This window comes from Nematostella vectensis, chromosome 11 (assembly GCF_932526225.1).
Source record: "Nematostella vectensis chromosome 11, jaNemVect1.1, whole genome shotgun sequence".
Lineage (NCBI taxonomy): Eukaryota > Metazoa > Cnidaria > Anthozoa > Actiniaria > Edwardsiidae > Nematostella > Nematostella vectensis.
This window is the reverse complement of record NC_064044.1, coordinates 14,552,968-14,565,850: the sequence shown is the minus strand read 5'-3', so window position 1 is coordinate 14,565,850 and position 12,883 is coordinate 14,552,968. Positions and strand designations below refer to the sequence as shown.

At 42.6% G+C, this 12,883-nt stretch overlaps 1 protein-coding gene across 2 annotated transcripts; it reads left to right on the top strand.

Moving 5' to 3' along the window:
* Positions 1–10,372: 10,372 nt before the first annotated feature.
* On the top strand, positions 10,373–12,147 carry LOC116612050 (probable ATP-dependent RNA helicase ddx56). Of its 2 annotated transcripts, XM_048734437.1 has the most exons (6): positions 10,373–10,568; positions 10,823–10,885; positions 10,979–11,035; positions 11,369–11,422; positions 11,538–11,790; positions 11,909–12,147. In XM_048734437.1, the coding sequence occupies exons 1-6, from the start codon at positions 10,433–10,435 to the stop codon at positions 11,940–11,942; spliced, it is 597 nt and encodes a 198-aa protein (XP_048590394.1). In that variant the 5' UTR covers positions 10,373–10,432; the 3' UTR covers positions 11,943–12,147. The 2 variants fall into 2 exon arrangements, with proteins under 2 accessions (XP_048590394.1, XP_048590395.1); XM_048734438.1 differs by lacking the exon at positions 10,823–10,885.
* Positions 12,148–12,883: the final 736 nt, after the last annotated feature.

Below are 12,883 nucleotides of genomic sequence, written 5' to 3'. Positions count from 1 at the left end.
TTCTCGTTTCTCCAGTCTGCTCCCGTTCGCTGTGAAAGTGAACTAGATTGCCAAAAACGAGATTTAACGAATGTGGTAATCTGTTGTGGAGGAAAACTACGGATGCGGTTCTCGTGTTGCTTAGTGACGAAATCGCGGAAGGCTAGGAGTAGTTGAGAGTAAAAAATCGGCCTCGTTGGAATCACATTTCTCGTGAAGATCGACAACGAGTGCGAATACGGGAGTTTGGTGTAGCGATAGCGATTGTAAAGGTCAGTGAAGAGGAGTAACCATTGGTGGGGTCGAGGCGAAAAAGCTCTGTTTGAGCTCCTGTACAATTATTTCACCGACGGATTCTCATTAACCTTTTTTTTCTCGACCTGGATCTATAGTAAGGTGGTGTCTGTGTAGCAGTTCGTCGTTAATCAAAGTGGCAAATACCAGATGAGGGTAATGCTGGTACCACTGCTGAAGAGCCGTCTAAAGGACAGAGCTCGATACATGACTTGATTAGTGCTTCCCTCAGTGACTTATGGCGCTCATCGGGAAAGAGGGTAGTATCAGTCAATGATGTACCGGTCTCGCGGACGACAAGTTGGCGATTCCTCTTGATCTTAACGGCAGCAAATGATATGCCAGTGGTTTCTTGGGGGGGGGGGGGGGGTCGCTGATTGACTGCCCAATGAGTGATTAAGGGGCTTTACGGTGTGATGCGCAATGATAGCAGCTAGATATGTCAAGGTATGTCAAGGGCTGATATGTGGCGGCGGGGGACCACCATCTTTAACTATAGGGCGGACGGATTGCTGGTCAGTCAGCAGACCATCGAGTATCTGACGACGGAAAACAATGCATTCTTGATTTGGTTGTAGAGGCTCGGTGCGCTTCTCACGACGAATGCGGACCTACGAGAATGAGAACCTTTGAATGAGAACCTACGCTGCTCTGCTTGTGAAAAGGAGGTGGGATGCTCCCAAAGGTTTTTTCCATGATTGAGGTGTTACGGATAACAGAATCTTAGCTGTTGTGGATGAGGGTACAAATCTGGTAGATCACATCTTGCAAGACGAAGCTTAGCGGTTAGAGAAGTCCGACGAAAAATAAGATGCACCTGTTACTTATTGTACCCGAACCTGGTAACAACTGACATTTGCGAGGGATGTATAGACACGTGGGCTAGCAGACATCTCTCCCCGACAGAGTTTTTTTTAGGCTTGCACGTTGCAAGGTTTGCTGCTTGTGAATACGAAAATTTTGTTAAATAAATCAGCTACGTATTGGCGGAAGTGTTTGTGGCAGTAGTTCTATCGAAAGCCTCGACCTCGCATAGCAGCCACGTAGATTGGTGACTTTGTAGCTTAGCACTGAAGATGCAGGCTAGATGGAGCTTTCCTGACCACGGGATGCATATCGTCTCAGCGAAGTTGGGATTCCTTGCAGCTCCATCTGTCGCCATTCAGATGACATTATCTTTAGGCTTGGGTAGTGTGATCACATGCGGTCGGCGAAGGCTTTTAAAGCAACAGAGAAGGTGCCAAGTAAGTCGTTTGACCAGGTTATCACGTCAGTTAAGGGTCGTCCAGCAATGGCCTTGTCTAACGGGGCAAAAAGCGACGATCAGTTTGGAAATCATGATTTCAAATTGCTGACTTTGTGAGGTTGATCAGGCCCGTAGCCAGGGGGCTTGAAGACCCGCCCCACTTTAATGAAGCAAAATTGAGAACCACTGCTAGCTAGGGCGAGCTACCTAAGAGAAAATGGTCCGCGAAATGTGTAAACGGAGCCACCCGCTCAACATCCTTGCTACGGATCTGTAGAGAGCATTGGGAAGCTGCTGCAACGCGATGTGGGCCATGCGGTTAGGGTTCCTTGGGACCCCGCCCAGCCCAGGATGGTTGTAAACTTCATGTTAACGCGTGTCTTGGACGCGGAAAGGCGAAGGCATTTTTTTCTGTAAGGCACTCAAGACTCTCTTCCAGTTGTTAAGCAACTCCTTTGGGGCGTCGTCAGCAAGCTTGGGAACCACGCCCTCTTGCAGGAGATCACCTCCCAGCCCAGGATGGTTGTAAACTTCATGTTAACGCGTGTCTTGGACGCGGAAAGGCGAAGGCATTTTTTTCTGTAAGGCACTCAAGACTCTCTTCCAGTTGTTAAGCAACTCTTGGGGGCGTCGTCAGCAAGCTTGGGAACCACGCCCTCTTGCAGGAGATCACCTCCCAGCCCAGGATGGTTGTAAACTTCATGTTAACGCGTGTCTTGGACGCGGAAAGGCGAAGGCATTTTCTTCTGTAAGGCACTCAAGACTCTCTTCCAGTTGTTAAGCAACTCCTTTGGGGCGTCGTCAGCAAGCTTGGGAACCACGCTCTCTTGCAGGAGATCACCGCCCAGCCCAGGATGGTTGTAAACTTCATGTTAACGCGGGTCTTGGACGCGGAAAGGCGAAGGCATTTTTCTTCTGTAAGGCACTCAAGACTCTCTTCCAGTTAAGCAACTCTTTGGGGCGTCGTCAGCAAGCTTGGGAACCACGCTCTCTTGCAGGAGATCACCGCCCAGCCCAGGATGGTTGTAAACTTCATTTTAACGCGTGTCTTGGACGCGGAAAGGCGAAGGCATTTTTCTTCTGTAAGGCACTCACGACTCTCTTCCAGTTGTTGAGCAACTCCTTTGGGGCGTCGTCAGCAAGCTTGGGAACCACGCCCTCTTGCAGGAGATCACCGCCCAGCCCAGGATGGTTGTAAACTTCATGTTAACGCGTGTCTTGGACGCGGAAAGGCGAAGGCATTTTTCTTCTGTAAGGCACTCAAGACTCTCTTCCAGTTGTTAAGCAACTCCTTTGGGGCTTCGTCAACAAGGTTGGGAACCACGTCCTCTTGCAGGAGATCACCGCCCAGCCCAGGATGGTTGTAAACTTCATGTTAACGCGTGTCTTGGACGCGGAAAGGCGAAGGCATTTTCTTCTGTAAGGCACTCAAGACTCTCTTCCAGTTGTTAAGCAACTCCTTTGGGGCGTCGTCAGCAAGCTTGAGAACCACGCTCTCTTGCAGGAGATCACCGCCCAGCCCAGGATGGTTGTAAACTTCATGTTAACGCGTGTCTTGGACGCGGAAAGGCGAAGGCATTTTTCTTCTGTAAGGCACTCAAGACTCTCTTCCAGTTGTTAAGCAACTCTTTGGGGCGTCGTCAGCAAGCTTGGGAACCACGCCCTCTTGCAGGAGATCACCGCCCAGCCCAGGATGGTTGTAAACTTCATGTTAACGCGTGTCTTGGACGCGGAAAGGCGAAGGCATTTTTCTTCTATAAGGCACTCACGCCTCTCTTCCAGTTGTTAAACAACTCTTTTGGGGCGTCGTCAGCAAGCTTGGGAACCGCGCCCTCTTGCAGGAGATCACCGCGACATGAGCTTTTCTAGCGCGGTCTCGGACCCGGGCTTCCCCATTGCTGATCGGGTGTACATTCGGATGCAACAAAAGGGCATAGTCACTCTGCAATATTTAATCGATTCTCGAGAGAGTGACATTTGATAAAAAGCCATACGATGTGTATCCATTGACCACACTATACACTCACCTTAATCACACCATTCCCGTCTTGGTAGCTTTGCAAATGATCTACTCTCACACTGTGCTCCCCACTTTAAACTTGTTCTCACCATAACCACACCATTCCCGTCTAGGTAACTCTGCCACTGATCTCCCCTCAGACTGTATTCCACACTGCACATGTGGTGTCTTACCTTAACCACGCCATTCCCGTCTAGGTAACTCCGCCACTGATCTCCCGTCAGACTGTACTCCACACTGTATTCAGTCACCCATTGGGCATGTTCTATCGGGCGCCCCTGCGTTGCTACATGGGTAATCCACGTGACTCGGCCAAGGTCCACCTGCAGATACTCGCCTTTTGTCTGCCGCTCCCCATGCGCCTATGTGTTCTCCTTTCACTGGCTGATTATTTAGGCGTGCGTGGTGAGGGTTGTGCCCACGAGAGGAATAAGTTGACGAAACCGTGATACTTGTGTCTTGAATGCGGCCATCTTCCATCCCCAGGGGGTGGGGTTTGTTAGCACAACCTGTCAAGTTTCAAGTAGGAGTTTCTTGTCACCTTTATAGAGTAAAAACAATAACTTGGTAATAGCTTGGTTTTGTCCCTGTGTGTCCCTAATTTGGAGCTATATGAATTATTTTTTTTTTAGATAGGACCAGGCTATAAAGGCCAAAAGACAGGACAAAAGGGCCAAAAACAGAACAAAAAGGCCAAAAACAGGACAAAAGGGCCAAAGACAGGACAAACGCGACAAAATGGCAAATAGAGTCATAAACAGGGGTAAACTCATGACATAAGATCGAATTGACCTATAAGGTGTTGTGTCCCTGTTGACATTTTTGTCCCGTTTGTCCTGTCTTTTGGCCCTTTTGTCCTGTTTTTGTCCCTTTTGTCCTGTTTTTGGCCCTTTTGTCCTGTCTTTTGGCCTTTATAGCTTGGTTTTGTCCCTGTGTGTCCCTAATTTGGAGCTATATGAATTAATTTTTTTTAGATAGAACCAGGCAAAAAAATCTCATGGACAACGACGGGTTTGACTGGAGTGAAGTGACAGAATCGGCGATAAATAAGAGAAAATTCCTGCTGTCAAAGATGTTCAGGGAGCAGTTTTCTATTCAAACAGCTATTCAGTTGCGACCGTACGATTTTTTTACGCTCTTTGCGTGACCCACGATCGAGCACCATGTTTTAGAATAACAAGATCAAATACTGAGATGACAAGACCGTAAACAAAAAGACGGGCTAATTTTATAATTTATTAAGACAATAAATAAGACATCTTTATAAAATGGAAAACAAGCGTTTTTTCGTCAATATATTCGCATCGCTTTCCCTATCATTCATTTAGATACTTTTTTTCACGGCTATTTTCTTGGAGTCTAACATGTGAGTTGAGACCACGTTTTGAAGTAATAAAGGCAGGTTATGTTTAACGTTCACCGGCTGCATTGGCCTACGGAACTGAATAGCCGTCCTTCAAAGGCCGTCGGAATAGAATAGATGCGACGGCCGTCGGAACTGAATAGCCGTCGGAATAGAATAGACAGTGCCGTACATTACTATTTTTGGTTATATCGATTTACCTACTTATTATACAAATATTCAAAATGGCCGCGCGGAGTTTGAAACTTGAATTTGTTTTGTTAGCGAGACGTCGCATCGCAAAAATCGACCAAAACAGCAAAATATCCTGCTCTATACCAAGTTTGATATTTGGTTGATGAGTTCCTGTGCTAGAAAGTAAAATATCGTTTGGGAAACCTTTTCAAATTGAGCGCTTTTATTGGAGACTGCCGTAAAATCGAACTCTTTTCGTAATGTTCACGTTTAGAAAAAGAGAAATACTAGGATAAATGAGGATCATGGCATACAAAAACAATTTTCACCACAAGCCGAAACGAGTGCCCACAGGGTATGGTGAAAGTTGAGGAGAGCGGAGGTTGAATTGTGAGGAGGAAAGTGCGAGTCAAGGCCCAACGTCTATACAACAGGGAAAAATCGCCGAAGAATAGGTATGGAAATTCGTGTCAACATTTAGCCGAAAAGCATTTTACCCTACCCTTGTCTCTCGGGGGTTCGCTTCTTATCATTCTTTAGCTAAATGTCTTGCCCTGCGACCACCACAACAACATGGGGGGGGGGGGCACTCTAGCTGTAAACATGATTGTTGGTTCCGACAGATACGAACATTTTATGCCCCCAAAAGAATGGAACCGCGCCACCCCTAAGAGTATACCTGCATCTGAACTCTATACCCAAAACTCCACCAAGAATAGATAGCCCCCCCCCCCTTCCCCCCAAAAAAGTAACCCAAATCTGAGTTCTATGCGTAAATCATACAAAAGCTTGAAACTTTCCAGTCCCGTAAAAAAGTTTTAGAAGGAAACCTTGCTTATCAAATTTAATTTATTTTTATTCCCTTTTTTAAAAAAAAAACTCTATCCTCCTCACCTCCAAGGCCCTAGTCATCGAACCCGGTACAATTTTACTTCCTTGTCTTCGCACCTTGTGTGAGCACACCACATGTGACATGCCCTCAGTCATCACAACCTCACTCCCCTTACCATGCATTTCTCAACCTTTAATTTTACACTCTATGCCTTTTCCTATTTGTCTGCACACACCATAAATTAGCCCTCATTGAGTAAGCGCATTACATAGCCACTCAAACCAGTGCCCCCTCTAAAATCTAATGCTAGAGGGCATAATATGTTAAAATAAGCATTTGCGATAAGAATGTTTTGATGAATTAGCCCCCCCCCCCTACTCATCCTCAAAAATACCCAAACCTGAGTTCTATACATAAAATATACCAAGCATAGAAACTTACCTCCCAAATAAATAACCAAGCTTATATTCTATAGCCCAAGCAAACAAAATCTTGCTATAAGGGAGCTTCAACTCTCAGATTTGCTTATTAAATAAAATCAATTTTATTCCATTTTTATAAAAAAGACAACAAACAAACTCTGTGCAATAGGCACTGAGATAAAAAATGCTCCTGAAGTATCACCAAATATAAATATTTATTTTCCATACAGTATGATATCTATGACTGCACAATCATACTCCTAGAATCTCCAAGGCCTAGTAATCAAACCTGGTACAAGAGGGGTAAAAAGAAGGGCATAATATGCTAAAATAAGCATTTGCGATAAGGACTTTTTGTCAAATTAGCCCCCCCCCCCCCAAAAAAAAAGAAAAAAAATACCCAAACCTGAGTTCTATACATAAAATATAACAAGTATAGAAACTTACCTCCCAAAGAATTACTCAAACCTATATACCCCAAACATATAAATTCTTAATATCACTATAGTTTTAAATGGGAGCTTCAACACTCAGACTAGCCTATCAAATCAAATTAATTTAATTCCCTTTCTATATATAAAAAAAGACTCTTTGCGCATATAATAGAGACTGGCGAGAAAAAAAATAAGCCTGAATTTTCACTAAATATGAATAGATATTTTCCATATGATATCTGCTCTAGTGAAGCTTGGAGCCTCTGGTACCCAGGGTATGACTACACTCCCATTCTTCTATTATCTCCAAGGCCTAGTAATCAAACATGGTACATGTTTACTTCATCTTCACAACCTGTATCAGCACCCCCAATTAGACATACTCTTAGTCACCACCCCTTTGCCCTTACCATGCCTTTTCCTCACCCTAGTTTACACTTTATGCCTTTTTCCATTTGTCTGCACACACAATGAAATACATCCTCAATGGCTCTAACTTGGTGTTAGAACCTGTGTATTAAGCACGATTTGTGTCACAAAACTTCCTTTTTTTTAAAAAATGAATCATGATGAAAACAGAGCTGGATACAATGAAGTCCTTTGGGGATGGTTCTGACACTGAGGTATACATACACCCCTCATTGAATAAGCACATTACATAGCCCCTCAAACAATTGCCCCCTCTAGAATCCATTTATAAAAAAAGCCATAATGTGAGCATTTGTGGTAAGACTTTTTTTTACAACGAGTAATAGCAAACTAATGCAGCTATGAATAATGACTGCCATCCCTGAGATTTACTGATCATAGCAAATCTATTTATTCCAGGATCAAATATAAACATTTAAACAGTACTTTCATGTAGTGTCTTTAAATTGCATACAATAAACAGTGACTCGCGGCCAATCTGTATACGATTTAGCTTCATTTTTTTTAATGAGACTCGCTGCCATTCTGTATAATATTCATTTTAGCTTCAATATCCCAGCTAAAATTTTTCTTGGAGTGTCTTCATTCCGAGTGCGAAAGCAAGATAAATCCAGGGAAATTTTGTGCATTTGTATGACTTGATGAAACGTACAACTAGATAATTGGTGATCCATGTTATAGCCTGCTAGCAGTGGCTTACCCTTCCGCGTTCATTTCAGTACGATTCGGTGATATCGTAAAAATAATCCTGCAAATGAGGTCTGTTGCCGATGAGAAACAACACAAATAGGGTATATATGACGCACTGAGTCGGTGAAATCCCTGCTTAAACAGATAAGAAGAAATCACTGCTAGCAGAGAGTTAAAAAGCGGCGTTCAACATGATTTTCCAGATTCAACGGAACCGCCATTTTGTTTTCCCACTCTGAGTTGAGGCGTGTCCGCGTGAGACTGGGCATAGTAATACTCATCTCTGATTGGTTAATCAGATTGTTTATCAAATATAACCAAAAATGGTAATGTTCCGCACTGATCAATATTGACAAATATTTAAGCCGTATGGGTTACTGTGTACTGCTGGATATTCTAATCATCATCATCATCCTCATCATCATCAGCTCAAAAGTCACTTCCAGGGGATGAAAATTAAGTTGGTGCAGAAGGCCTCCAAAAACTCACACCTTTTGGGTTAGATCTTTCTGGAATCGCAAAGCTATTTTTTATGGTATGTGACGCTCTTCAAGAACAGCTACAACGGAAAGAGGCTTTAATTCTTTAAACACTTCAAAATGAAGCCAACCATCAAACCAGACATCAGACAACTTATTTTAGAACTTGAATAAATTATATTTCTTATTGATTTTGATTAATCCCACGGAGAAAATTGGAAACATTAAGGAAGGGGGGGGGGGGGGTCACAGTGCCGGTTTGTGGGGTTAAAACTAAGCTTTTCACTTCCAGAGGGGGAAAGAATTCTTGAAGGAGGCCTCCTCGAATCATATTGTTATTTTCGTGAGAAAAATACGCAAACTACTGTTTATTCTTACAAGCCTGTTTCGTGGTTACCCACTCATCAGGGGATTTGTAAATTCCCTACACATCAAGATATATCCCGCTCTACATACGTGTATCGAGCACTCTTATATGAACGACTAAACTTACGCATTATGTATGATATTATATATGGATTATATTATTATTAGATATTATATGTATTATATTATATATTGATAAATTTAGGCAGTGCCTAAATCTATATATTAACCAAGAGAACTATGACAGACGGTACACCAGCCGTAAGGTTTCTGTGTCTCAACCATCGAAAGACAAGATGCGACCCGAGCCGAGAAATCTCAGAAGAGTCAATTTCAGCTAATGATTGCTTAACATCTCTTAAAAGCTTTTGAGGCAATGAACCGTGCGGCAGGTACGATATCAAACTCCTCTCTTCAAGGCTACTCTGTGTGCAAAGTTTGTTTTTATGGATAGTGACTAAGTTTTGATATAAAACTTCTTCCGTGAACCTATTCTTGGATTGAGTTATGAAGTCGATGTTGATAAAAAAGAGAGGCTGATGTCTTTTTTATTGATAACAACACCATAAGACCCCTTTCAAACGATAGTCAATGATATGTGATGGCACTGAATCGGAAGCACTAATGTTATCTTTCAAAAGTCCACTTCCAAGCTGCTTTTGTTTTGAAATTAGAATCAATATTAAAAATTGTTTAAGCCATACGGATAACAGTGCACTGCTAGATATTTTAATCATCATCTTCATTATCTTTGTCATCGTTATCGTCAGCTCAAAAGTCACTTCCAGGGGATAAAAATTAAGTTGGTACAGGAGGCCTCCAAAAACTCACACCTTTTGGATTAGATCTTTCTGGAACCGCAAAGCTATTTTTGTCATGGTATGTAACGCACTTCAGGAACAGCTAAAGCGAAAGAAGCTTTAATGCTTTAGACACTTCAAAATGAACCCATCCATCACACCAGACAACTTATCAGAACTTGAATAAATTAACATTCTTATTGATTTTGATGTATCCCATGGAGAAAATTGGAAACATTGAGTAAGGGGGGGGGGGGGGGTCTAAGTGCCGATTTTGGGGGTTAAAACTCAGCTTTTCACTTCCAGAGGGGGTTAGAATTCTTGTGGGAGGCCTCCTGGAATCATAGTGTTATTTTTGTGACGCGACTCATACTACATCTTCGAGGATAATTAAATAGCAGCACTTGAAATTACTCAGTATCCTGAAATATCTGAAATGTTTCAAAGAAGAAGTGACACTTTCTAATAGTGATATTTTTAAATGGATAATTCTCAAATACAATGACACGTTCCTGTTGTTCAGGCTGCGATATTGCGTGGATCACAAGGCTAGTTGACGTCCTGCTCACGAGAACCCCTTTCTGTATTTACCAAGCATCTTAAGAAATATTAATCGAACAATATAAATTATTGCTTTAACTCATCTATATCTATGAATGCAGACATGTTCCTGTTTCTATTCAAATTCTACCATAAATTATTACTGGAATAACATTTCAAGTCTTTTGTTGACGTTCCACTCTAGGGATTGCTTTGTCTATTCTATTTAAACCTTCTAAATGGTTGATGGCCACTCCAAAGTTTCTGCAACAGTTCTCTTTAAATGAGGTATAAAAAAGCAGGAATCACAGCCTCTGCACCCATTTGAACGAGGTGCACCCAAGAGAGTGTTCCCTGAGCCAAGATGTCGCACAAGATACTGCTACTGTTCCTGCTCGGCTTCGTGGCCTTAGCACTATCAGCTCCTGCTACCACCGAAGAGGAGCTCAGCCCTGCCGCCCAAGACGAGACCAAGGACGAGCCCCTCCAGGAGGATGATGGTACGTGGTCCTCGGACTTTAAATGCGTAAAATACATTAAAGCCCTCAACACGTGTGTGTGAATTAGCGCGAAGAAAACACGAAGGCAGCGAAGATTGTCGGCCAGTTTCTTCCTTCTCTGTGTTTTCCTCCTCGCTGATTTACGCACCGCGCAATTTCTTTGCTAGCGAAAAGCCGACCTTAGATCTGACGAGTCACACAAATCAATAAGGGAGTGTCCTCTTTACTATATGTTATTGATATTTAATATGTAGAGCAACTCTCGGAGGCTGAGGAGACAGAGAAAGATGACGAAGAGGCCAATCAAGTTTTTCAAGGTCGAACTGTTCTGTTTTATTAAGCCAATCTCAGCTCTTGAGGAGTTCATAAGATCTCTAACATTCCTTTTCCGCGTTTTTCCAACGATCCAGGTGAGGAAGATGAAGAGACCCAAGAGGAGCCCGAGGACGATTCAGAGGGTGGAACCGGTGTGTATTACATAGCCGTAAGAAATCGCTCAATTACAATGTTACACGCATTTATCTTTCTATTTTTTTTTTTTTTACTATAATGATGTTAAGAGATGGAGGCAATAGAATAGGACGCGTTGGCAAATATTGACGGATTTCGCAAGTTCCTAGTTTAGGCTAAGCAATGATAAACAGCAACTACCCTCTAGTACCTTCCCTCAAATTCAACTCAATTCAGTAAAAAAAACATCATTAAAATAAACACGTTTTCAGCGTCGGCAGGAAGGCGTCGCGTGCTGATGAACCACCATTTGTATCAACGTGTCTGAAACACGCGTTCTTTATTCACAGAAAACGATGAGAACCCAGGAGAAGCAGAAAACGAGGTAGCTGAAGTGGAGAAAGGTAAAGTCTACGTTAATAGTTTAATAATTTAGATTTTTATCCAGCCATACTCTATATAATCCTCCAATGAATGCGTATATCTTATGGATTTTTTTAATGAATGCACCCTCAACAGACGAGAATGTTCCTGAGAAAAGACATCATCTCTATCGTAGCTGCCGTCGCGTGTGTCGTCGCTACAGATATTGCAAATCGTTTTTGTTTATAAAGCACAAGTGTCACTATAAGTACCACTGCTACCTAAAGTGTTCTTGCAAAGTTAAATACTACCACTGCCGTTATCGTCGCCGCTGCGTCTGGAGGTACAAATACTACCACGGAAAGCCCCGCCGTTACCGCCACTGCTACCGATACTGCTATCGTCGAATGTAGGTACACCATAGAACCGCTGCTAAATCTTTCCCGAACCGGACGATCATAAAACGTTCACTTGAAGGGGAAGAACATGAAAGTTGCACTCCTAATCTTCGTGATTTTGCCTTGTAGTCTTAAGTACAGAAAGGTCCCTTGCCGGGGATAGATTTCACACTGGTTGCCATGGAAACGATTGCAACACAAAGAACGGAACACAAGGACTGAACACCGGACCTGACAGCGAAAATTTTGTTGATTTTTTTACTCTAAATACTGACATGATTTTTAATTTCTATATAATTGTAAGATTTTTATAAGTGTAAAAATAAGTTTGTAAGGGACGAGCAATGAAATAAAACATGAACATTCAACATTCCTCGCTTTCCTTGTGTGGCATTCGAGGGGTCTCGTCAGCACCGCTCAACGCGCTCCTCGACAACAATTAAACTCCCCTTAAAGCAACCAGTCTACACATAGCCTTCCCGCATGATGCTCTAGGTGCAAGGACCTTTAAAACCAAAGAGAATAGAAAATATTAATGCGGGAGCCTTGTGGCATGCAAACTTGCCAGATTGAGGGGGGTGGCCAAAGTACTCAGATTCTCGCGCTATCCAACTAAAAGCTATGACTATAGTAGAGCAAACAAAGGCGCCTCCCCCCTCCCCCCAAAAATGGAAGATAATGAGAGGGGTCAGCAAGTGGTCCCACATTGTTGTCATAAGATTAGGATTATCATCGATATCGGATATTAGGATCATTGTATATCATAAGATTAGGATTATCATCGATGTCGGATATTAGGATCATTGTATATCATAAGATTAGGATTATCATCGATATCGAATATTAGGATCATTGTATATCATAACATTAGGATTATCATCGATATCGAATAAAAGAAAAGAAAGATGTTGTCATTTCAATAAAGATGGTACCTGCTTAACTCTATTCAGACTTGGGGAGGGGGGGGGCTCTGTAAGCCCTCCCTCCAGGAAAATTACTATAACTTCTGAACCATAACAGTTAAGAGACTAAAACTTGGTGATTTTTCCTAAAATCTATCTGCGGACATTTCGATGCCATTGACATGTCAAGGAGACGCTCCAT